The 27975-nt window shown below is 39.0% G+C and overlaps 1 protein-coding gene and 1 pseudogene across 1 annotated transcript; both read left to right on the top strand.

The window, feature by feature from the left end:
- The first annotated feature begins 3417 nt into the window (after window positions 1–3417).
- LOC149799061 (cytochrome P450 2H2-like) lies at window positions 3418–4068 on the top strand. The gene has a single exon (XM_089958127.1). It carries the CDS (start codon window positions 3418–3420, stop codon window positions 4066–4068), a length of 651 nt encoding a protein of 216 aa, XP_089814253.1.
- Window positions 4069–5811: 1743 nt separating this feature from the next.
- On the top strand, window positions 5812–10241 carry LOC149799060 (methyl farnesoate epoxidase pseudogene; annotated as a pseudogene).
- Window positions 10242–27975: the final 17734 nt, after the last annotated feature.

Here is a 27975-nt window from a genome sequence, read left to right as displayed (position 1 = left end):
ACCATTATGACATGAGGTTTTCACCGAACGACTTCTAAAGATTGTCTACTTTGGCCTAAAAAAAAAAATAGTGCCAATCTGATTTCCAATACTTATATTACTGCAACAAATTTGAAAAATTTGTTATCGCTTAAGAATATCAGAGATGGTTTCAACACTCGACAATTTAGTGGAAGAAATAAGGTTATTTAATTTCCTGGAAATTGTTTTTGCCCATTAGAGCATCAGTGGGACTCCTGTTCAATTTATTCATTGAGTGTCCAGTCGTCATCACTTGAAGATCAATCCTTTCATGGAACTTTTTAGAGGTAACTGGTTTTCAAATAGTTGACATTATTGGTATGCTACACAGACTAAGAATATCTGCAGAATATGATCTGATAAATGTATGACTATCACTGACTGAGATTAATAGATCACATAATATTAACCAAAGAAACTATTTGGAAACGAAAAGACCATTCTGCTTAAAGTGGATTACCTACAATTAGAAAGAAAATGCCACTTCCACATCGATGTAATTTTGGTGATAAACTCTTATGCAGAGGAAACTGTACATTGTGATAACTGCCTCGCATTCAAATTATATTCCATTTTCTGCGATATGTTCTCTACATTGGATTTGTGAAGAATGCAATAATTTTACCTAATTCATCGGGAGAAAAGTCAGGAATTCTTTTCTTGAAGAGATGATCACAACGCTGACGATATTACACCATAGCACGCGGCAGACGTCACAATGTGCCGATAATGTCTCATTGCTGCGCCCTGAACCACATTGCACAATCTGACTGTTTATACCTTTTTGTTTTCACTGGATTTCAGTTTGCAATAATACCTTACAGATATAAACCAGCCAACGTATACTCGTGTAATAATGTGAGAATACAATTACGAAGGTTTAGCTGTCCCAAGGTTAAACCAGTCCTCAGACAGCAATATATTCTGAACGAGCTCGAGACGGGGAGCTTGAGAAATGACAGATGCGATTAGAAAATCGTTATCTAAGTTATAAACCTTTTACAAGTTGATTTGTTGTATTTTTTGGTTTTAACGTCACTTTTAACACATTATTGGATATATCATTTGAGCTTTGTCTGTACTAGTACATTGATTCACTTTATTAACTGAGTTTACATGGAACTCATGCAAGAACTTCGGGATATTTTATTCAAGGTTATATGGTTATGAAACTCTGTTGTATATCACACAGTTTATTAATTTTTAGTTCCTACAGATTTTGTTTTTACCTGCCCATTGATAAACTTGACTTAGCTCCGGTTTTTGTTAAGATCCACTAATTGCCTCGTCTATCTATCTATGTATATATCTATCAGTAGAAGTATGTATGTATGTATGTATGTATGTATGTATGTATGTATGTATGTATGTATGTATGTATGTATGTATGTATTGTATGTATGTATGTACGGGGTTGTTATGCCGTCACTGTGGTAGGTGTGGGATGGGGTGCTTCCAATATTTTATTTAAATTATTATAGAAGTCCCACCCAGGCTCGATTTTGGTTGGAAGTTAAATTAGTTAAAGATCGATGTAAAGCTCCGAGCCCCCAGTCAGCAATGACGATGGTTAAATGATTGAATATACAAAAAGTGATATTCAGCTATTAACAATTTAGTGACAATTCAATAATCAAATAATTAAAATTTCCAAAGTACTCTTCTTCCGCTAGACCCTGTGATAGCCTATTGCATCATTTGATTTGTAGTGTGAGATATATTTCCACCTGTCCTTGTATTCTACTCATATGTGTATTCTTCTCTCATATTCCTCTAATTCCTTCTTCTCTTCCTCTCGAATTTCTCCAAATTTCTTTTCTCCACCGACTCCTCGATACTCCTCCTCCTTCTTCACTTTCTCCTCCTTGACTCCTTTTCCTCCTCCTCCACGACTCTCTCCCGACTAGACTTGTCGACTCCGACTGTTCTGCTAGTCGCACTTCCGTCTCCCCTCTTAGAGACTCGGGACTTAACTGAACCGAAAGTTCTGTCCCCCAAAAGCTTCCTGTGAAAACACAAGGACGGTACAATCTTTTCCTAAGCCCTCTCATCTCATACTACACCCAGCCTATCATCAGATAACAGCTACTAAATTTCTTCGGTCACGCATTCATTCACATCGAAATGCTCATACATCCTTGTATGGTAAAACAACGTTGTAATAAAAGCACGATATCAATTACTTCTCAGACATACAGCAATAAATTGCGTCACATCAGTACATATTCCTTAATCCCATTATACTATACGATATCACAACAATCAGACGCATTTCTTTACATTACAACTCATTCAAAGTACAAAAATATTCAAATATCCATGCTCTGATATATCCATACATCCATATTAACTGATCTTACACACTTCAACCATTTTCCAAACTGACAATTCAAGCATGTGTAAAATCTAATATATCACATGAATAATTGCACTAGTTTACTCCGAAGTAATCTAATAGTAAATTACAAAATGAATTATGACCACAAGCTAACAATCTACATTATTTTCTACATAATACTCAAGCTCATTTCTCAAATACGCATGTAAATTAAACACTACAAAGGTAATTATACGTACTAAACGATCATATTAATTAAGTATACATACTACACATAATTAAAATTATAATGCCATAATATTCTTCAAAATCGAGCAAATAACTTACTGACCTTTACGAAGCTTTGTATTTCCTTAGAATCTCCTCTCTAAGTTTTACCGCCAAATTACGGGTGGTTCCATCGGAGTAATCCTATATTGCACATCAATCTTTCTAGGCGAGACTAAAGTTTCGCTTGCTTGTTAAAAGCTATAATTTGGCTCGAGATTACTATCACACCCTTCGTTTCAATTCCGATTGGATGTCTCTTTGATTCGATCCAATCAAACTTAGCGGACAATGTCCTTCTCGCTGTCTGTCCACGTGGAGACGGCTTAAAACACCCCCCGGTACCGCTGTTCTTAGGACAAAGCTGTAATACCTAGGTTGGAAGTCGCTCAATCTAACGCCTGTGCCGATTCAAGATGCCTGATCTTCTCTCTGGTTACGGTAACCTTGCGTAAGAGATTAAATCTAGCCTGCGGCTATGTTCAGACGTCAAACATGGCTTGTACTAATAACTTAGTTTATACACGACTTACGAACTGGGCTGAGTAAACGTCACAGTATGTATGTATGTATGTATTTATGTATGTGTGTGTGTGTGTGTGTGTGTGTGTGTGTGTGTGTGTGTGTAAAATTGATGCCACCATTCGTGTTATAATGTGTCTGAAGTAAAACGAATACCTAAGAATTTTAATGATGAAGTTTTGTCATCATAGCAAGTTCAATTGTCGCTAAGTAAATTATTTCCCTGGAATACAATCTTGAATTAAGAATGACTTTTTATCCTTACAGGTATGGTTTTGTCAACAGGTGATCTCTGGAAGGAATATAGAAAATTTGCTCTTATTACCTTGAGAAATTTTGGCATGGGGAAATCAATTTTGGAGGAAAGGATACACAAAGAAGTCTCAGCATTATTGTCCTCAGTTGATAAACAAAACCAACAACCATTTGATCTTTCTGTGATTATCCATACTAGTACATTTAACGTCATTGCTTCCCTAGCGTTTGGCGGACATTTCAACCATGGCGATCCTCGATTTGTGAAAATGTTGACAGCAATGAGCGAGAACATGAAAAATCTTGGAAGTACCTCTGCCATGAACTTTTTTCCTTTCCTCAAATATTTACCTGGTGATCTGTTTAAAATGAAGAAGTGTCTGCAAAATGTTGACTTGGTTGAAGAATATGTACATGAAATCTTAGATAAGCATATGGAAGAATATGATGAAAGTAAAGTGGAAGATTTCGTGAGTGCGTATATTAAGGAGATGAAAGCGCAGAAGGATAAAAACGAGGCAACTACATTTACAAGTAGGTGTGAATTTCAGAACAGCTCGTACATGTTTGATATATTAACCAGTTTTGATGATCTGAAACTATATACAACCTTTTCTGAAGGAATTGAAGGATCATCTGTAACTGTGAACAGCTTCTTCTTCTGATAATGTTAAAATATACTGCATGTTAAGTGTTACAAAACATGTTGGTTTTGTTTCTTTTTGGTTTATTACCATAGAATCCCAACTATTGTAAATATCTGATTTTATAAGCAGTTTTGATAACTTGAAAATATATACCAAATTTGCCGAAGGAACTGATAGATAATACGTAACTGTAAAACCCTCCTACTCGCGCAAGTAGAGTGCTCAAATGAATCATGTATGTAACAGCAAAGAATTAGTCATTTTATAGCGTGGCGTCTATATCGTCCTAGCCATTAAGGCTGTATATCGATCTAATATGTATCTAGGTCAATACTGCGAGGTTCCTTTGAGGTACGCAACATATGATAAGCCTCACTTTGTCACAAAGATTTGGTAACTTCTTAGTATTACTTACTTTAAAAAATTGAATACATGCAAAATATATTTCGTTATCAAAACAGGTCTATTATGATATAACTTCAAAGAAAATTGACGCATGATGATAAAAGATCGACCAGCAAAAGATCTAACAGTTTTGTCATATTTCATATCCCAGTCAGTTTATAAGATGACATGATTATCTAAAGTTCCCTGGTTGTATCATGCCTCTCGCGATACGAGTGTAGCGATACAATCTATTTTAAGGACATGGAAATCTCGATATTACCGATACTTCTAAAGTTCCCTGGTTGCATCATGCCTATCGCGATACGAGTGTAGCGATACAATCTAGTTTAAGGACACGGAAGTCTCGATATTACCGATACTTATCACAGTATTGTTACATTCTTATTACCAATCGAATACATACTATTATTTTACATTAATCTTGTTGTGCCACAACAATACCCAGTGTGTTTTACTCACAAGCCCGAAAACTGATAATTTGCGTCTGGAATGACCTTAAAATAAAGTTGGATTGAATTTCATTCGGCCTGCTGTCACATTATTATGCAATCAACCACAAACAGCCGTTTCCAGGCTCCAGTCTCCGCTGTTTATTTATTTATCTAGTTACCTTTCTAGAACGCATTTTGCTCCCAAAGTCCGTCGAGGAATACTCATCAGCTGTTGATGCAAAATGTGAATTTTAACATAAGCATATACATACCTCGTTCTTTTCTATTTCATTTCACTGGTCTTTCAGAGCATGCATAAGATTTCATTGTTTAGAACAATTAATCTTTAATAAAGATGGAAGTAACTAGGGTCAAACATAAAAAATTACAATTTAATAAACGAAAAGCAATCGTTTTGTGGCTATTCAAACGCAGAAGGTAATTTGTTGAGTTCTGTTTATACGGAATAATCGTTACATGAAATGGAAGGCTATAAAGGTACATGTCAGGAGTTTAAATCATTAGCTTTGTACACATTTGGGGAGATTGACATTATAAATATCACATAGTTCAGTTTACGTCATCACTATCAGTGTTAATGCCGTCCCAAGACATGATGTATTCTTCACAAAAGATGGCTATAAATTGTAAACGTTTCTTTTCCCAAAATATTCGAGTGTACATAGTAACAGTTTCTTTTATTTCAGAGGAACAGCTTTGCAAAGTAGTTGGAGATTTATTTTTTGCGGGAACCGAAACGACCGCAATCACTGTTCTATGGTCGACGTTGTACCTCATTTGCAAGCCCGATGTTCAGGATCGCATATACTCAGAAATAAGGAACAGCGTGGGTTTGCAAAGGTTGCCATCATTACGGGACAAACGTGATCTTGTATACACAAAAGCCTTTCTCCTTGAAATCATGCGCCATGCTGAAGTTGCCTTTTTGAGTTTGCCTCATACAGTACCCCATGACGTCGTATTTCAAGGTCACACCATTCCGAAGGACACATTTGTGCTTCCAGATTTGGATTCTATATTGTCTGATCCTGATGTGTGGGGAGATCCAGATGTATTCCGTCCAGAAAGATTCTTTTCCAAGGAAGGGACTCTCCATAAACCGCATGAGTTTGTTACATTCTTTGCAGGTATGCGTTATCTAGAGTAAATAAAAGATGGGGTGAGGGCACTAATAAAGTAAGCATAAATACAGTTAGTCCATTGTAATTTGAAGACGATATTTAGCGGCACTTCATGTCTGCAAAGTGACAGAAAACTGTCGGCATCAAAAGGAAAACAATTCTTTTCCGTTTATTAAATTTTAACAGCTGAGGTATATACGAATGTAGATCTTGCTCGAAATATAAATTGTTAAATACATCTTGCCATAAATATAAACTATGTAGATCATGCTATATATATATATATATATATATATATATATATATATATATATATATATATATATATATATATATATATATATATAAACTTGTAAGTAGTAATTCTTTTATTTTACAAATTAGTTATATGCACATGTTGCACTGTGTTTAGTTATGTTTGAGTCTGCTGTAATGTTTCCTTGACAAAAACAGTCTCTTCGTAATCGTTTGTTCCTTGGGTGGGGATATATTGTGCTATTTGTTAGTTATATTAAAATGATGTGGTCTTTCATTTTATTACACTTGTGTTATCCGTTATAAATATAGCGGGGAACCTGGCTTAATTTATAACTGGCATTGAATTTCAGTGTCTCGTTTTGCTTTATTTATTAAAATTCACAGGGTACCAATCATGCAGATATTTGTTACAAGCCAGTGCTTCAGATTGTGAGCTTAAAAAAGTTAGGTGTGTTGAATCGAAGTAGTTAATAATGGATAATACTATCAAAAGGTTCTTTGTAAATTGTACAGGCTACAGAGATACAAAAAGGGTGAGATGCATTCCATTTTATTAGAAAAAAACATTATAATATTATTTGTTTACAAGATAAACATTACAATTTAGACTTAAAACGTCATGTACAGATAAAAAATTCTCTTCAAAACGGACCACGTGGTTTTTATTAGATACGGTGGTTATCAATGTTTGGTTGCGTGGCTAAAGAACATCTGCCTTGATCTTAGCTACCAAGTAAACATTGGTGCTACATTAAGCGGTATTACAGTGTTGATGCAGTGTTGCTACGTTTAACGTTAGTTTTGAACGGTATCGGATTCAGCGATGCTACATGAAGCAGTATTACGTTGCTTAAAGTTATTTTAATACGGAATCTGATGCATCATCTTAAAATATATTATTATAAACAGTAAAATAAATAGATACAGAAAGTTTATTTCACGCGGGTTTGCATGATTTGACAGATTCGTTTCTTTGTTAACGGGAACAGTATGCATTCAGCTCGTCGTATGAAGGTCAACTCATCATTTGAAACTGTAAATATGTTGTCCCTTTATTTTTGAAATTTCAAATTTAAGCTCAATCTCATCATCGCTGCTTACAAAATACGAGGAGTTCATGGGTTACTTTTTCTGGCATTATCGTGACGTCTAAACTGCAACAAAAGACAAATGTTACAATCGCCAGTAATCAAAGGTTACGTGCATTGGATAATCTCGCTGATCGAACGAAAGGCTTAAGATGTATTCCACGTGTATTGGTACATAGGAAAATAATAGACTAATTTAGTCAAACAGCCTTCTTAACTCAGTTAATGGATATTAATGGTTCTAGTGTGAGAGAAATTGAAGTAAAAATTAACATCTTAGCATAAATGCATTATAATAGAGAAATATTTCACAAAAAGAATCCCTTTTCCGAGGGCATCAACTCGAGCGCAACCCCTCTAGGTATTATATTACTTAACAATGTCCTTTTGAAGGTTGAAACTTACATCAGATAAATTATGTCACTTATGTAATTTTTATCAGCTATTTAAATATCAGTAGAGAGAGTGCATGGGAATTCTGAGGGGAAAACCCCAAACCCAAAGCAAAGTAAAAAAAACTTCTAATCAAACAGCCATCCCCACCAAAAAATAATGTATGTTGTTAATGCTGCAGAAAGCAGATTTTCTGTCATTTCTTTTATCGAAGAATTCATCAATTAGTGTTATATATATATATATATATATATATATATATATATATATATATATATATATATATATATATATATATATATATATATATATATATATATATATATATATATCTATTTGTGGATAAAACGTAAACGGTAAAAAGCTCATTAAATTAAATCGATGAATAGTTTAATTTTTTTACCATTCAATCAAGGCAAGTTTTTGTGACGTCAGGTTTTAATTGTATACGCTAGTTTTATCAATGTTTTGTTACGTGGCTGAAGAACATTTGCCGTATTCATAGTAACCACGTCAGCAGTAATGCTACATGAAGACGTATTACGCTTACATTTATTTTAGACGGTATCCGATTAAAGTTAATTGTAAATGCTTGTCTGATGCATCATCTTGCGTGTAATGTTAAGAATGTCACCATGTGGTCACTTTGAACCGTTCATGGTATCTAATTCTATATCACAATTCTTCCCTTTTCGAATGCTAGGTCGATGTCACTAAAGAAAATGATGGAAATGTCTAAATAATCTAGCAGTACGGGAGACAACTCTTACGCGACATTTTTGAAAAGGGTCTCTGGGTCGAAGTGCTTAAAGAAATCAAAACGGTTCACAGCTGTCAAACAGGAAAATCGGCTGAAGTAAATATCTTCTACTCATCTGTCTTTTGTCCGCTAAATCCTTATCGTGAGCGAATGCTCATCGTACAAATACAGGCAAAAATATGGTACCGTTTTCTTCAAAAACACGTTTGATCCATCGTACTTTAAGGAATACTTTGTGAAAAGGATGTAGCGCAAAAAAGAGAAAATAAGTAGTAACTATTTATTTTAGGTGGGGTTTTTTCCATAACGGTTCTAAATATTTCAAACACTTTCACCAATTGTTTTAACTTTCCGAGGCTTAAGGCTAAGGCAAATAATCCATAATAGATAACATGTTCCAGTGACTTAAGGTTGTTATATTGTAGCTGTTAGACACGTAACAAATTCCTGTGACTTAGGGTGGTGTGATTATACCTATAAGACTAGTAACATAATCCCTGTAAAGTTAGCAATAAGCAAGAATCCTTTAATGGGCACAAAAGTAGACTCATGTCATATAGAAAGGCAGCAAAGTCGTTTGTAAAATTCATCTGATGGGCAAAAATATCTATTTATGTCACCTATATAAGAATATCTGTAATATGCAAAATTCATATAATGGGTAGACAAAAATATATTAATTTCACACACACACACACACACACACACACACACACACACACACACATATATATATATATATATATATATATATATATATATATATATATATATATATATATATATGAATGAAAGAATCATGTAATGGGCACAACAATATATTTGTTCAAATACATAGGGATGTCAGCACACTAATCGTGCTGACAAAACGAATAAGTGGACAACTACAAAAACTAATAAAGCGAAATAAAAAATCCAAAAGGGCTTGGATATCTGTTCAGGTGAACTAAATATTCAAAGGAACCTTAAATCAGTTCTCACGGTGGTTGATGAATAACTGTCCATGTAAGGTGGTTGATGCATAATTGTGGATGCAAAGTGGTTCATGCAAATTGTCACGGTGATATGGCTGATACATAAATGTCACGGTAATATGGTTCATATGTAATGGTCACGTTAAGATGGTTGATGCATAGCTGTCACGGTAAGGTGGTTGACGCATAATTGTCACGGTAACGTAGTTGATGCGTACAGTCTACTTTGGATGGACGGGTATATAGAGGAACTCCAGCCGATCATGAAGCACCAGCATCACTTTGCATTGTATGCATAATTTTAAAATGGCAACAAGTGGACGATGACCTCTCTGAGTTATTTGAGCGAATACAATAGTAAGTTGGAAATTTAAGACATTTACTGGGTTTGATTGGTGACAGAATTTAATGTTTTGATAAACGTCTCTAGTCATATTTCATTTTTTGGCAGTCACACTTTCCCTGGATTTCTAGAGTTTTTAAAGATTTTTTTCTTTGTCTTCTGTAACCCACCTCTAGGATTCCTTACTTTTGTCGTTTCAGGTAGAAGACGCTGTCTGGGCGAATCACTTGCCAGGACGGAATTACTGTTATTTGTCAGTGCTTTGGTTCAAAGATTTCATCTTCTACCGCCAGAGAATATGACGATGAGTATCGAGGAGTATGACGGACAATTTGGTCTGGACCACAAACCAAAGCCGTTCAAAATGCGTGCAGTGCCTAGATCCGTATCCTAGAATAAAAATGATGTTGAGGGTCTTATATGTAACACCAAAACAATACAGCAAAACGACAAAAAAGAATCACCAAGAGCAACAATACACTTTGTTGAGAAACTATTACCTACCGCCACTAAAGGCCTTCATATTCGTAGTTTAAGTGTCTTGGAACTCAATTGTTCACGGACGCTGAGAGCGAAGCTTCTCACATATGCAGAACTATTCACATTAAAGGTCACATCAGGTGCATAGGAAGTTATGCTAAAGGTGCACGTTTTTTCTCTCTGAATTTAATGTACGTTGCGGGTCGTCTTGAGTGTGGTATTAAATTAATCATAATGTCGATGATACGTTTTCAGATTATGATAATGCTATGTGAAAGGGTACATTCATTGACATAACAGTATACTTCTTAAGAAAGAAAGATGAGTTTTTCAACCATGTCAGATATTACAAATCCCTCAAATTTCACAACCGTATGTTAAAAACAGTACAAAGGTCAGATCGAACAGTTTCAGCTCACAATTAATAGACAAATCGAAATTGTGTATATGGGAAGGCATTTATCGCCTATCCTCGGTATGATATAGCCAATACTGTGATGAAAGCGCCGTTAAAGACCAACCATCTAACCAACCAATCAACCAACAATCCAAAAACGCTACTGAGTCTCACCTCATCAGACGAGGGGTTGACTCACGTGATAATCTGCCGCTGTACTGTGTCGTCAACATTTCTTTATCCGTTTGCATTAGACTCTCAGTCCGCTCCAAACACAAAATAGCACACATAAAATCTAATACAAAATGTTAAAATGAAAAAGATAAAAATATATTTTTCATGGCTTCGTATAAACGACATAGAGGAGATGAACGTTTTCATGAGTATATATAAGGAAATATGTCCCGAGTGAAACGGAAATATTGTACCGACACGAGTGCCTAAGCCATACGTGACAATTAAAAAAATGTTCTTTTCGTTATACATTTTTAAATGCGGAAAACGTTGATTTTGCATAGTCTTGTTTGCCACTGTAATGCAGTTAACAGTATAGACATCGATAAAAGGTAGGGTTCAGATTTTACGACAATTCCGCTTTTCCATACCATTCTTCTACATTCAATACTTTATTTTTTTGTACTGTTTTCATGCAGCCCCCCTCCCCCGCTTCCCAAAAATAAATCAACCCCACCCTCAACGAGTAAACATTGATTTGGGATAGAATCACAGAACGGCAGGATCTATTTCTTATTGATTGGAGTTTTTCTTTTAAACAGTGTACTTAATGGCAGCTCTGAAGTATTGCTTACATTCGTGTACAGTTTGTTCAAAGAGAGAGAGAGAGAGAGAGAGAGAGAGAGAGAGAGAGAGAGAGAGAGGTAAGTTAAATAGATATGGAAATAAGAAAGGTCACGTATGCATTTATGTATACATACATACATACATACATGGAAAAAATACAATAATTGCATAGTTGTTATTGCCACAGGTGGTGGTACCATTTATCGCTATTGAGGAGATATTAATTTGTGTGACAAAGATGCATCTCAATATCTCATTATGTAATAACTAATAAACTAATATATTACAAAAATGATGTTAGTCATTATGTGAACGGTAATCTGAAAGCACCCCAACCTTGTCATTGTTTGTTGTTCTGGGGCATTAAACAAATACATCAAAAACACACTTACGTTTCTTGTTCTCTGAATGCAACATCGACTTTCATTCTTTTCTTCCCGCTAGATTTATTTCAGTGAGCGAAACAAAAACATTAAATAATCACGACAGTTTGAAGAGAAGTCTAACCATTCCTTGGTGGTGTAAGCATTTTGGTATGGAAAGTAAATAAATGAGTATGAATAGTGAAATAATGGATATGCATAGTAAATAATTGGGTATGCATGGTAATGGAATGGGCATGCAAATGAGGCAATGGGTATACATTGTATGCCTATGGATATGCATAGTAAACAATTGGGTATGCATGGTAATGGAATGGGTATGCAAATGAGGCAATGGGTATACATTGTATGCTTATGGATATGCATAGTAAACAATTGGGTATGCATGGTAATGAAATGGGTATGCAAATGAGGCAATGGGTATACATTGTATGCCTATGGATATGCATAGTAAACAATTGGGCATGCATAGTAAACAATTGGGTATGCATGGTAATGGAATGGGTATGCAAATGAGGCAGTGGGTATACATTGTATGCTTATGGATATGCGTAGTAAACAATTGGGTATCCATGGTAATCGAATGGGTATGCAAATGAGACAATGGGTATACATTGTATGCCTATGGGTATGCATAGTAAATAATTTGGCATGCATGGTAATCGAATGGGTATGCAAATGAAGCAATGGGTATAAGTAGTGGCTGTTTAGCGTCAATGGGAATTAGAATTACAGATCCCCCGGGGCTATTTGGCGTCAAAATTTATAGCGTCAATGGGAAAATACATTACAGCCCCCCCCCCCTGCGGGGGGGGGGGGCTGTTTGGCGTAAAGGTTTTAAAAATCACCCTGGTGCTGTTTGGCGTCAAGGGGAATTGAACATGGGGGATAATGGGGTTGTTTACGGACAACGGAAAGTGGGGTCTGTATAGCGTCTGACGTCACGGTATAGGAGATTGATAACAATTTTGCAACAATGGTAGAAACAAGTGTGCACCGGACTGACTTCAATGTGGAAAAAAGAGTGGGACATAGAATTATATATGTGAAATTAAATATATCTTGTAAAAATCACCTGACGTTCATTACAATATCGCGCGTCCTTCAATGTTCACACTCTCACATACTGAGGGTGAATGATGCCTCTTAATCTCTTCAATTCTTCCTCTATCATGTCTTTCACAAGATCCATGGCTACTTTGAGACTGGTTACTTGTCTTGTGACATCAATCCTTGGTAACTGGATGCCTCCATTCCTTCTCAAGCCTTTTCGCTACATACGAGCCATCCACTATCCAATACCAACAGTCCTTCAAGTTGTTAAATAAAACTGAGGCGGCTTCTTTGGTTATTCTGTAGAATGGCGCGAACGACGAACGCTTGGACTTTATAGTTGTCAAGCACGGATGTGAAGGAAAACATCCCCATCACTCACTTCACATATTATCTACTATCCACACACGGGAAGGAGCAAAAACTAACCACAATGTTACTATCCAAACACGGGAAGAGGAGCAAAAACAAACCACAATATACTATCCACACACGGGAAGGAGAAATAAACCACAATATCTATTGCCTACACAAACATACAAAAACGCTTACAAACCCCAAAATATGCTATCCACACACGGGAAGGAGCAAAAACTAACCACTAATATATTATCCACACATGGGAAGGAGCCAAAACAAACCACAAATATACTATCCACACACGAGAAGGAGACAAAACAAACTCTTATTATACTATCAAAAACCTAAACATACCATCCACACACGATAAGAAGCAAAATCAAAACACAAATCTACCATCCACACACCGGAAGGAGCAAAAACAAACCACAAGTATACTATCCACACACGGGAAGAAAAAAAAACAACAACCCACAAATATACAATCCACACACGCGAAGAAGATAAATCAAAACACAAATATATTATCTACACACGCGAAGAAGAAAAACAAACCACACATTACTATCCACACAGAGGTGAGGAGAAATAAAAAAACCCACAAATATAAAATCCACACATGGGAAGAAGAGCAAAAACAAAACCAAATATACTATCCACACACGGGAAGGAGAAAAAACCACAATACCTACTATCCACACAAACGTACGCGAATGCTTACAAACCCCAAAATATACTACACACACATGGGAAGGAGAAAAACAAACCAAAATCTACTGTCCACACACAGTAAGAAGAAAAAACAAATCCAAATATACTATCCACGCACGAGCAGGAGAAAAAACAAACCCAAATTATACTATCAAAACCCCAAATATCAACTGTCACACAGAAGGGAAAAGTAAAAAGCACATCTACTATCTACTCCTTGGAAGAAGAAGAAAAACTAATATATACTATCCGCAAACCCAACATCTACTATCCACACACGGGAAGAAGAAAAACACCAAAATATATATTATCCACACAAACTTAATCCAATTCCAACATCACTGCTGTTTGAGTGCTTAGATCCAGTATTGCCTTCACTAATTGATGTTATTAATAGCTCTCTCTCACCCGGGGAATTCCCATCACTTTTCAAAACTGCATTGTAAAGCCACTGTTGAATAAACCAACACTAGACCATATCGATTTAAAGAACTACCGCCCAGTTTCTAATCTCCCATTCATATAAAAATAATCTTAGAAAAGGTTGTTCTATTCAAGCATGTATCTTATCTAAATTCAAACAGTCTTTTTAGCAATGTACAATCTGCATATTGCCCTTGCTACAGTACTGAAACTACTCTTCTAAAAGTAGGTAATGACATTCTCTCTGCGTTGGATAGCGGAAAGATTACAGTCGTCACCCTCCTTTATTTGTCTGCAGCATTTGACACAATAGACCATGATATATAACTTCACCGTCTCCAACATCTATTTGATATTCATGATACAGCCTTACTGTGGTTCAAGTCCTTGGTCAACATGACACATATTGTGTATACAAATGGAATACACTCCAGCCCAGTTAATCTATGTTGTGGTGTTCCACAGGGGTTTGTTTTTGCATCTGTTCTCTTCGTTATGTACACTCAGCCGCTCTCAAGTGTCATAGATCATCATCCAGTGTCTCACCAACTGTGTGCTGATGACACCCAAATACACAAATCTAGCCACCCAACTGAAGTTGATGCTACCATCCAAGGTGTAGAGGGGTGCATTTCTGATGTAAAATCATGGATGACATGTAAAAAGCTGCAGATGAATGATAGTAGTATGTGGGGGCGATTCAGCGTCAAGGGAACTTTAATGTTAAAATAGGGTCCCGGCACTTTGGCGTCAATGGAAATTTAACATGGGGAAAACTAGCCCGGCACTTTGGCGTCAAGAGGAATTTAACATGGGATATACAGGCCCGGCACTTTGGCGCCAAGGGGAATTGAACATGGAAATAAATCGTGGGTCTTTTTAGCGTCCATGGGAATTGAACATGGTGGGTCTGTATAGCGTCAAGGGGAATTTAGCATGGTGGGCCTGTCTAGGGACAATGATGGTAGAGGGCCAAACACAACAGAGACAGAGACAGACATACACTAGTAAAAGCCTGAGATTTATATATAAAGCATTACTAAGACCTGAAATTTTGCTGGGGTGTTCAAAAATTTGCATAATTGTAATGATGCTATAAATAGCTATAATCAAGAAAATGCTCAACGACAAAATGAATGTGACTAAAAGTAACGCTAAAATGTCTAATAATTTAAAACATATCCCCGAAAATTAAGTTACAATGGTTTAGACTAAAATGTATAAAATTAGTAACTATTTACAATATCAACTTGTGTGACGATCGTGGATAAACACCCATGTATCTATTTATAGCTATAATCAGCTGAAATTCCTATGAAATCTCACTATCTATTTATACCTACAACTTGTGGGTTATTCCTTTGGAAAACCCCACTATCTTTTCATAGCCTCAGCTTGAGTGACGTTCCTGTTTATGAACTCTAGTACATATGTATAGCCAAAACCTGTGGAAAACCCCATGTCCATATTTATAGTCTCAAAATTTCCAGCGTCAGTGACGTCACTGTACCGGAAACTAGGGGATAAATGGCAAGAGTGTTGCAAGTGGTTGACCTGAATACGCGCTACTGTAGGTAGGTAGGTAGAATGTATTTCATAGGGATAAAGGGACTTTTATAGGGACAAACAGAGACCAATACACACACACACACACACACACACACACACACACACGCACACCACAGAGGGAAGAAGAAAAAACAAACCCAAAATATACTATTCACACAGAGAAGAGGAAAAAAAACAACAAATAAACTATTCACACAGAGGGAAGCGGAAGAAAAAGCCCAAAATATACTATCCACACGGAAGGGAGGGAAAACAAACCCAAATATACTATCCATACAAACGTACGCGAACGCTTAAAAACCCCAAATGTACTATTCACATAACGTCGCTAACGCGTACAAACCCTAAATATACTATCCACACATGGGAGGAAGTAGAAAAAACCCCAACCAAATATACTATCCACACACGGGAGGAAGAAGAAAATAAAACAACAAACAAATATACTATCCACACAACGTACGCGAACACACATACAGACACACACACACACACACACATAGAGGGAAGAGGAAAAAAGGAAACCCCCAAATAAACTATCAACACAGAGGGAAGCGGAAGAAAAAAAAAACAAAATATACTATCCACACAGAAGGGAGGGAAAACAAACCCAAATATGCTATCCATACAAACGTACGCGAACGCATACAAACCCCATATATACTATCTACACAACGTCGCTAACGCGTACAAACCCAAAATAAGCTATCCACACACGGGGGGAAGAAAAAAAAAATGCCAACCAAATATACTATCCACACACCGGAGGAAGAAGAAAAACGAAACAACCAAATATACTATCCACACAACGTACGCCAACACACACACACACACACACACTCACACAAACACACAGAGGGAAGAGAAAAAAAACAAACCCCAAATATACTATCAACACAAAAAGGAGACAATATAAACCCCTAATATACTATCTACACATGGAAGAGGAAGAATACAAATCCCATACCTACTATCCACACAGAGGTGAGATGTAAAAAAATAAACCCCATATCTACAATCCACGCAGAGGGAAGAAGAAACCAATAACCCAATATATACTATCCTCAAAGAGGGAAGAGGAAAAAGCCATAATATACTAATCACACAGAGGGAAGAAGAAAATCATTATACACTATCCACACGGAGTGAAGAAATAACCCTTTATATATACTATCAACATAGAGTGAAGAAAATAACCCATTATCTTCCATCAACACAGAGTGAAGAAGAAAAAGGTCTTTGAAAGCACCTAAGCCCTCACCTGCAATGACCAACTCTACTAAACACCTACACCCCACCCCCACCCCCAACACTACAAAACCCATTTAACCCGTTATTTTATGGCATCAGTGTGTGATTCTAGGAAACATCAAGACACAAAATGATGGATGAATAGATTGACTATTGTTTACGGACTTGCATGCCTAAAGAGCGTGCGTGAAGGAAAACATCCTTCCATTTCAATTCTAACTAAAACATGATCCAGAGGGATAGAGAGAGGTGAAAGAGCACAATTTCATGAAGTGTGAGTAAAAACAAAACACACCATCCTTATTATATTTCTTTCTGGTCTATTCTCTTTTAGAAGGTAGTATGAAATTCCACATCAGGCCAACGCATCGGCTTACATTGTCAATTTTTCCATTTCCATGTCTTCACTGGCACGAGTTCTTTCTCATCTTCAATTTCTTCTTCTTCTGAATCCCTCTCCTCTTTTTCGTCTTGTTTCTGTTTCTTCTCTTTTCTCGTAGGGCACTCTGAATCCCAGTGTCCTTTCTCCCGACAACGATAATAGGTATCTTGACTTTTGTCTCTCTTTCTTAGACGAAGCAGGTATTCTGGGGAAAAATACCCATTTACCTTTGCAGATATAGCAAACTTCATTAGCACTTCTACACTTTCGTATGACTCTCATCAAATCAACGACCAAAAGAGTAAGTTTTGTTGCCACTTTCGCCTGTGAATTATGCTTTCGTATGACTTTTAGCAAATATTTGACCAGCAGGTCGATCTGTGCTGACTCTTCCGTCTTCTTCTTGATCGTTTGAGAGTGGAATGAATACTCTGACTCTAAGACACTCTCCCTATATACAGGGACCTGCTGCGTATGAAACATAGTCAAATGTAATTTTGCAATAAGATGAAACGATTTCGTTGAGAAAGTAAAAGGCAATGACGTGCCGTGTCGCCTCACACAAGAGCTGAAGTGTTAGCTCAAATCCGTGTCAGCGATTTAGAAGACGACATATTGGAGCTTTAATCAATGCTCTCCAATTATGCCACAAAACCACGAGTCCTGATTCACAGCAAAAGAAATTTCGTTCGGTCCATAAAAACTACACTGGACAACAAATTTTTACAAAAGTCATGTTACTGAAAAAAAATTAGTCAATTCTTATCAATTTTTATGTGCTGAACACGAATATGACAGTCAAATTGCAAAATTGGCTCTAGTTTTTTTGTAATCTGCAAGAAATTAATGTTTACATAACGAAATGCATTCCAATAGTAAAAGGTCAACTGTAATAGCCTACCTATAAAAAATCAAGTCATTGACTACATCTTAGATTTCTTCGCCTGTCTCTTGTACAGCTATTCGGGAGCATCTCTGAGGAGTGTCCAGCAGTAGTCAGCCAGCATTGTAGTGGACCATTTTCCCTGGTATCTTTGTTCCATTGTTGCGATATCTTGATGAAAACGTTCGCCGTGTTCATCACTAACAATACCACAGTTGCTAGGAAAGAAATCCAAATGGGAATGAAGGAAGTGAATCTTTAGAGACATATTGCAGCCAAGTTTCTTATACTTCATCAACATGTCTTCTACTAGTTCCTTATAGTTTTCTGCCCTAACATTTCCGAGGAAGTTTGTAGAAACTAGGCGAAAAGCATTCCATGCTTGTTTCGCGTCACCTTCCAGCAAGTTGTTGAACCGGTCATCTTTGAAAAGCTCTCGAATCTGAGGACCCACAAAAACTCCCTCTTTAATCTTTGCTTCGCTGAGTCGAGGGAATTTTTCATGCAGGTATCGGAATGCTGGCAAAGTCCGGTCAATGGCTTTCACGAAGTTCTTCATCAAACCTAGTTTGATGTGAAGGGGTGGTAGCAAGATTTTCTGAGCCTCAACCAGAGCTGGGTGTTGGATATTCTTCTCTCCAATGGCTACATTCTGCCTGTGAGTCCATTCCTTCCTCATGTAGTGCATTTCCCTTGCTCGGCTATCCCACTCGCATAAGAAACACATGTATTTTGTATATCCTTGCTGCAGTCCCATTAAAAGGGCAACTACCTTCAAATCACCACAGAGGTGCCAGCTGTACTTGTTATACTCAATGGAATTCAGTAGCTGCCTTAAGTTATCGTATGTCTCTTTCATGTGGACAGCATACGCTACTGGAATAGATGGAAGAATGTTTCCATTGTGCAAAAGCACAGCCTTGAGACTCAGTTTCGAAGAGTCCACAAATAGTCTCCATTCTTGTGGGTCATGAGTGATTTTTAAAGCATTCATGAGGCCCTCAATATCGGAACAGAATATCAGATTACTTTCCTTTCTGAAGAAAGGCTCCAATTGCTGGTGGCGCTTTCGATATGCAGTAATTGTGACATCTTCTTCTAGAAGATTCCATTGTTGGAGTCTTGATCCTAGCAATTCTGCCTTGTTCTTTGATAAGTCCAAATCACGAATCAGGTCATTTAGTTCTTCCTGTGTTATTCTGTGTGGGGTTGATGATGCACCACAGTGAAAATCTGGATCACTGCATGCTGATGGACCAGGAGAAGAACAGGTCGACTCACCTTTGTCTTCGTCAGATGAATCAAGAGAATATTCTGCTGGAGGTTCTGGAATAGGAAGTCCCTCACCATGTGGAACTGGTCTCAATGCAGACGGAATGTTTGGGTAGACTATTCTCGACTTCTTTCGCTTCGTTATTCCGCCGGAAAGAGGAGGAACCAAGCAGAAGTAACAGTCATTTAGGTGGTTGCTTGGCTCTCTCCACACCATTGGGACTGCAAACGGCATTGATGACCTTTTGCAATTCAACCACTGTGAAAGCTGTGTTGTACATGTAGCACAGCATATATGCGGAGCCCAAGGCTTGTCTTGGTCACCAACCTTGCATCCGAAGTAAAGATGATATGCCTTCTTCACTTGAGAATTGATACTTTTCTTCTGGTTGGCAAATGTCACTTCCCCACAAATATAGCAAAAATTGTCCGCGGTATTAACACACTTTCGAGGCATTACTGTTCTTTATTGTACGTAAATGGATAAAATAATAAGTTTTATGTAACAGTAGCTTGAACTGTCTCGCACAACGTCTAAAATATTTTAAATGCTGAACCTATCTGATTGGGCTTTATATAGTACACTGCTTACGTCAGCTTCAGCAGCCGCCTGGCATTAGTATAATAGGCCTACACATGTATAGTACACTGCTGACGTCAACTTACTTCAGCAGCCGCATGGCATTAGTATTGCATTGCATCAGAAAATGATGCAATCAACTGTGGATGATGTGAGCATGATGGTATTATGCAATGTTACATCATTATTCCGTATGTTGCTGCAGTCCTACTGGAGAAATTTACACAGTGAAACATAGAAAATGAGGTATATGAATATCTTCAAAACGAGAGCCAATACAAATTTTTCACGGTTATATTCGTGTTCGGCACACCAAAATACTACAGATTAGGGCCTTTTCAAGTCAGTAATGATTTCACTGTTGACCAGTGCTAGTATCACATTTGAGAAACGGAAAACGAACTTCCAGAAAACTGAGAACGACGGCTTACACCTACAACGTGAAATGTATGAGTTCAAGTAGTGCGTAAAACTTAGTCAAATTAAATTTTTATAGTCAAGACGAAACGATCTATTTTCGAAGAAGAAAGCAGACACCAAGTGATAATGGCGATCCGTTTCACACAACACTTTTCAAAATGTATTATTAGAGGTTTTTTCTAGCGATCTGCACGGTTAAATTAAATGGTGCACGCCAATGATTTCTATTTGTAATTAAGGTTTTGTACAAACGATGTGTTTCAAGGGTTTCAAGGGTTTTCATCGCCGGGGGCGGTTGTGGGAGGTAAGCACCCACTTCCCTTGGAAATCTCCCAATGGCTTGCGTCTGATAGAGCCTCTGACAACCAAATCCAGCTCCAGGCCTTCACGAGTGGCGGAACCTGTTTAAACTGACTGGAGAAGGGATGACAGGTGAGCTTCTGGCGCCTCAAAACCAGATGCTTCGGGCAGATGGGGCTCGTTAACCTTGGGTGGTCACCCATCTAGGAGAAGGTAAACTCCGATTTCAAACCTTAGCTGCCTTGCGACTCTACCCTCTTAGAGGAAAGGCTAAGGGAGTAAACCCCAACAGAAAATCCGGAGTCGGAGTCCCTAAGGCGACTTGGCATTGATTTCAGTGTCATCTCGGCAACTCCTGCGACGCAGCTGGTGCCATGACGTATCGGCTTGCCCTTTCCCTTGGATCCATCAGCTGCGTGGAGAGGGGGGGATAGCTGCATGGGCAACAGTTGATTCTCCATATCACCCTTCCCAGGCTTGCGCCCTGGAGAGGACACTCCAGCTTCGCTCCATAGCGTCGACACAACACGGGAATCAGCAGTCTACCGGTTATAAGTCACCGCTCGATTGGCGTAGAGCCAGACGCCAGGGGTTGCTTCTGACGGTGGGAGAGACCAACATATTTCACTGGACAGCTACCACCCGCCTCAAACTGGGCAGCCCCCAGACAATAAGGTGCTGTCCCGCCACAGTTCGCCTGCCTTGCTGGGTGCGTAAGGCTTAAGGTACGCGAGTTCCTGACAAGCGGACTGCAACTACTGCACCAAGAAATAACAAAATAAAAATAAAAAAGAAGTCTTCAATCCTCAAGCTAGGTACCTGGAATGTCCGGACCATGCTGACTGGGGTTTCAGATGATCTCCAGATAATCAGTGATGTTCGTAAGACTTCAGTCTTCAACGACGAACTTGCAAGGCTCCAGGTCGACATCGCCTCACTACAGGAAACAAGACTACCAGATTCTGGGTCCCTCAGAGAAAAGAACTACACATTCTTCTGGCAAGTAAAGAGCGCAGATGAAGCCAGATAATTTGGTGTTATATTCGCTGTCAGGAACACTCTGCTGGGAATGATAGAACCCTGCCAACAAGGAAATGAAAGACTGCTATCCCTCCGCCTCCACACCACAAATGGGCCTGTCAACCTGATCAGTGTATACGCTCCCACACTAAGATCCGCCACAGATACCAAGGGTGAGTTTTATGATGAGTTAAACTCGCTCATCGACAAAATTCCCAAGGAAGAGAATTTGATTTTGCTGGGCGACTTCAATGCTAGGATGGGTGCCGATCATGACTCTTGGCCCTCCTGTCTTGGCAAGTTTGGCGTTGGGAAGATGAATGAGAATGGGCAGCGCCTTCTAGAGATGTGCTCGTACCACGAACTCAGCATCACCAATTCATTCTTTCAGACAAAGCCACAGCACAAAGTGTCTTGGAGGCATCCCCGGTCTAAACACTGGCACCATCTGGACTTGATCATTACAAGACGGTCAGCCATGAAGGGTGTGCTTCTTACCCGTACCTTCCACAGTGCTGACTGCGACACCGACCACTCGCTGGTGTGCTGAAAAATGAAGCTTCGGCCAAAGAAGATCCACCACTCTAGGCAAGAGGGTCAACCACGCATTGATGTGAGCAAGACATCATATCCAGACAAGGCTGAGGAATTCACATATGCTCTTTCCAAGACGTTTGACTCAGAACCCCCCAACGGCAGTGCCAAAGAAAGATGGGATTACATCAGAGAGACTGTATACAGCACAGCCACACGGATCTTTGGCAAGAAGCAATCAAAGAACAATGACTGGTTTGAGGCTAACTCTGCCACACTCATGCCAACCATAGAAGAGCGTCGCAGTGCTCACCTGCAATATAAGTGATCCCCCTCTCAGAAGACACTACAGGCATACAGTTCTACCAGAAGCAAAGTGCAGAGATTAGCACGGCAGTGTGTCAGTGAATACCGGCTTCGGCTCTGTCAGAGTATCCAGTCAGCAGCAGATATTGGAAACATCAGAGGCATGAACGATGGCATAAAGAAAGCAATGGGTCCCACGAAGAAACTGACTGCACCACTGATGTCTGCCACAGGCGATACCATCCACAACAAGGGCAAGCAGATGGAGCGTTGGGTGGAATGCTACTCCGAACTGTACTCCAAAGAGAACCACGTGAACAATGATGCCCTCAACGCCATTGAAAACCTCCCACTAATGGCCGAACTGGACGAGAAACCTACTGTAAACGAACTAAAGAAAGCCTTAGAGAAACTGTCCCTAGGTAAAGCCCCAGGGAAGGATGGCATCACAGCAGTACTCATCAAGTGTGGATGTAGCGTGCTTCTCACACACCTGCACGACCTCCTCTGCCAGTGCTGGGACGAGACGGCAGTGCCTCAGGACATGAGAGATGCTAACATGATAACCCTGTACAAGAACAAGGGCAACAGAAGTGACTGCAACAACTACAGGGGCATTTCACTTCTCAGCATCGTGGGTAAAATTTTCGCACGCGTCATCCTGAACAGACTGCAGACGCTTGCTGACAGAGTTTACCCAGAGTCGCAGTGCGGGTTCCGCCCAGAGAGGTCCACAATCGACATGATCTTCTCTGTCAGGCAACTGCAGGAAAAATGCAGAGAACAACACAGACCCCTCTTCCTGGCCTTTATAGACCTCACCAAGGCATTCGATCTGGTCAGCAGAGACGGACTCTTCACAATCCTGGCGAAAATTGGTTGCCCTCCAAAGCTGCTAAGCATGATCCAGTCCTTCCACGATGACATGAAAGGCACAGTGCAGTATGATGGCTCAACAACCGACCCCTTTGACATCCGCAGTGGAGTTAAACAGGGCTGTGTCCTTGCCCCCACGCTCTTCCGCATCTTCTTCGCAGTCCTGCTCAAGCACGCCTTTGGGACGTCCACAGAAGGGATTTACCTGCACACACGATCAGACGGCAGACTGTTCAACCTGGCACGACTGAAGGCAAAGAGCAAAGTGCGTGAAGTAACCATCAGGGACATGCTCTTCGCAGACGATGCTGCTCTAGCCACCCACACAGAAGCTGAGCTTCAGCGTCTGATGGCCCGCTTTGCTAAAGCATGTAATGAGTTTGGGTTAACCATAAGCCTAAAGAAAACAAACGTGATGGTTCAGGACGCGGACCCCCCAAGCATCATCGACAACTACGAACTTGAGGTGGTGAGTCAGTTCATGTATCTCGGATCTACCATCACCAACAACCTCTCGCTCGATGCTGAGCTCAACAAGCGGATCGGAAAGGCATCCACAACTCTCTCCAGGTTGTCGCAGAGAGTGTGGAACAACAGCATGCTGACCATGAACACTAAGATCACCGTGTACCGTGCATGCGTGCTAAGCACTCTCATGTATGCCAGTGAAACCTGGACTCCGTACGCCTCACAAGAGAAAAGACTGAGCGCCTTTCACATGCGATGCCTCCGACGCATACTCGGGATCATCTGGAGCGATCGAGTAACAAACAACAAGGTGCTCGAGCGTGCCAAGATTCCCAGCATGATCACACTCCTCCGCCAACGCCGCATCAGATGGCTGGGCCATGTACGTCGGATGGATGACGGACCGATCCCCAAAGACATTCTTTATTCGCAACTTGCCTCTGGCAAAAGGTCGATCGGACGGCCACATCTCCGCTTCAAGGATGTCTGTAAGCACGACATCAAAGCCCTTGATATTGATGTCAACACCTGGGAAGAGCTCGCTCTAGACAGATCAAGCTGGCGACATGCTCTGATCACTGGTCTGAAAGCCGGAGAGGACAAACAACGCTTGCTAGCTGATGAAAGACGATCGCAGAGGAAGAAGAAGCGGCTTCAACCAACACCTGACACAACCTTCAAGTGCAGCAAGTGCAGCAGGGACTGCCACTCCCGCATTGGACTACTTAGCCACAGCAGACGCTGCACAACCACCAACTGGGACATCTCTCATGGGCGCAGTTCCATCGTCGCTCGAGACTAACGGATGCCAACACATGTATGTAAGCGAAAGCTAACACACACACACGTGTTACTGCATTGGGTGACAATAGAACGGGCAGTACTTTAGTCTGGAGTGTTTTGAGAAATGGGCAGACTTAACATTACATTGGAGAGAGAAAGAAAGAATGGTAAAGAAAAAACGTAGGACACCATTTTTGGTTTGTTATTTTTTGCGGTATTATAGGACAAAGATAACTAAGACAACCTCACATTCTATGAGAGAAATGTTCATTGTTTTCATTCAGTCATCAATTTTATTAAAAAGGTATTGTGATATCTATTGTCAACTGACTGCTTAACATTTTGCTGTATATCTCAAAATTAAGAGATCTCCTGTGTTTCGTGGCACACGCGACTAACAATGTTGAAGAGCTTTCACAAATCTAAGGCGGGGAAAAAAGCAGCACCAAAACGCGCCTTGTTCTAGGAGTCACGGTATTAATTCAGTCCCCATATTAATCCTATGCAAACCCCATGATCTTCAAAGTTCAATAGCCTACAGTTTTTGAGTACTCATGATCAAACCTATATTTATCAGTATAGATGAAACCTGGATGTCAGCTTCTGTGTAGAGGAAAGGATATGAGCCGCGGCATTTTCTGGACCTGCATTTGTTTGAAACATGTGCTTTCAATTCTGCACCAAAGAGTCAGGTGCTAATTTTAGTAATGAGTGTTCCAAACTCAAGAATGTTAAAGGACTGAAATTCCATCAATAAAACAATGTGTTATTTTCTTCACTCTGTGTTGATAGTATATATAAAGAGTTATTTCTTCACTCCGTGTAGATATTGTACAATGGTTTTCTTCTTCCCTCTGTGTGATTAGTATATTATGGCTTTTTCCTCTTCCCTCTTTGAGGATAGTGTATATTGGAATATTTGTTTCTTCTTACCTCTGCGTGGATTGTAGATATGGGGTTTATCTTTTTTACATCTCACCTCTGTGTGGATAGTAGGTATGGGATTTGTATTCTTCCTCTTCCATGTGTAGATAGCATATTAGGGGTTTATATTATCTCCCTTCTGTGTTGATAGTATATTTGGGGTTTGTTTTTTTTCCTCTTCCCTCTGTGTGTGTGTGTGTGTGTGTGTGTGTGTGTGTGTGTGTGTGTGTGTGTGTGTGTTGGCGTACGTTGTGTGGATAGTATATTTGGTTGTTGTTTTATTTTCTTCTTCCCCCCGTGTCTGGATAGTATATTTGGTTGGAGTTTTTTTTCTTCCTCCCGTGTGTGGATAGTATATTTGGGGTTTGTATGCGCTCGCGTACGTTTGTATGGATAGTATATTTGGGTTTGTTTTCCCTCCCTTCCGTATGGATAGTATATTTTGGGGGGTTTTTTCTTCCGCTTCCCTCTGTGTTGATAGTATATTTGGGGGTTTGTTTTTTCCTCTTCCCTCTGTCTGTGTGTGTGTGTGTGTCTGTATGTGTGTTCGCGTACGTTGTGTGGATAGTATATTTGGTTGTTGTTTTATTTTCTTCTTCCTCCCGTGTATGGATAGTATATTTGGTTGGGTTTTTTTCTACTTCCTCCCGTGTGTGGATAGTACATTTAGGGTTTGTACGCGTTAGCGACGTTGTGTGGATAGTATATTTGGGGTTTGCATGCGTTCGCGTACGTTTGTATGGATAGTATATTTGGGTTTGGGATCCATCGTAGCATAAACGGGTTGATTGGCGAGTATCACGTGATTGCAGTTTGTTCAAAAACAGTGGAGCAAGACAGCTGAGAAAAAGTCTAGTTATTCTCGTTTCCAAAACTAGGAGATGAAGAAACACATACGAATGTAATAGCCAATACATAATGAACACAATAGCGAAGATGAAAACAGGCAGCAAGCACAAATATCATGAAAACGGCACTAAAATACGGAACAGCTGGTTCAAGCCGGTTAAGCGATAGCGGCCATCTTGTTTCTCAATCAATAATGGTGATTAAACCGACAAACAAATTTCATACTGATTGTTTTCGTTACCTGTTTTGCTCAAGAATTTTTTATGCTATATTAAATTTAAGATTGTTCTAAATTCCTTTCTGACAAGAATAAATTACTTTGTCATAATCAATCTGGATTTACGAATGGCTATTCGACAATAAAATGAATCTTTCTTTTGCACAGCCTTAAGGAATTTATTAGAAGAGACTCTTTTGAACCTTTGTTGACTTTAAAATTGCCATTGGTAATGTATGGAGAGTTGGTCTTTGCCATATGTAGTATTCGATATGCATCGCTGGAAGGTATTTTAATGTGGTAGTATTCATACAGATATAAAAAAAAATCATCTATTTGTGTACATAATGAACTGTCCGTTTTAACTCATGTGACAAAGGTTTAAGGCAAAGAGAATTTCAATCTCCATTATTGCTCTTCATATTTCTCAATAAGCTTGAATCATTTCTACTAGTAACTAGGTGTAGAAGTTAGTAAATGTATTAAATATCAGGCTGCTTATACACACTGATGATACTATACTTGTCGTAAATCATTATGTTCACCTGCAATCGACCCATGACATTTTAGTAGAGATTCCAAAATCTGGAAACTTACAACCACTTTAGAAAAATCAGACATTATTGTATTTGGTTCCGAAAAGATCACACATACAAATGTAAGATAAAAATGTCTATAATGATGTCATAGATACGTAGGCTTCATATTTCACACGAACAAAAAGTTTTCATATGGCCTGAAAAATCCAATATCAATAGACATTAAAGGTATGCAGTTATTTGAAAAGCTGATACACAATTTTTATTTGTCCATTGAATTGTCAGCTGAAACTGTTCGATCATACAGTTGTATTGATTTTAACATATGCTTGTGAAATTTGGTTGGA

The sequence above is a fragment of the Sinohyriopsis cumingii genome, chromosome 5 (genome assembly GCF_028554795.1).
Source record: "Sinohyriopsis cumingii isolate HCF-2022 chromosome 5, ASM2855479v2, whole genome shotgun sequence".
Lineage (NCBI taxonomy): Eukaryota > Metazoa > Mollusca > Bivalvia > Unionida > Unionidae > Sinohyriopsis > Sinohyriopsis cumingii.
This window is presented reverse-complemented; position numbering and strand designations above follow the sequence as displayed.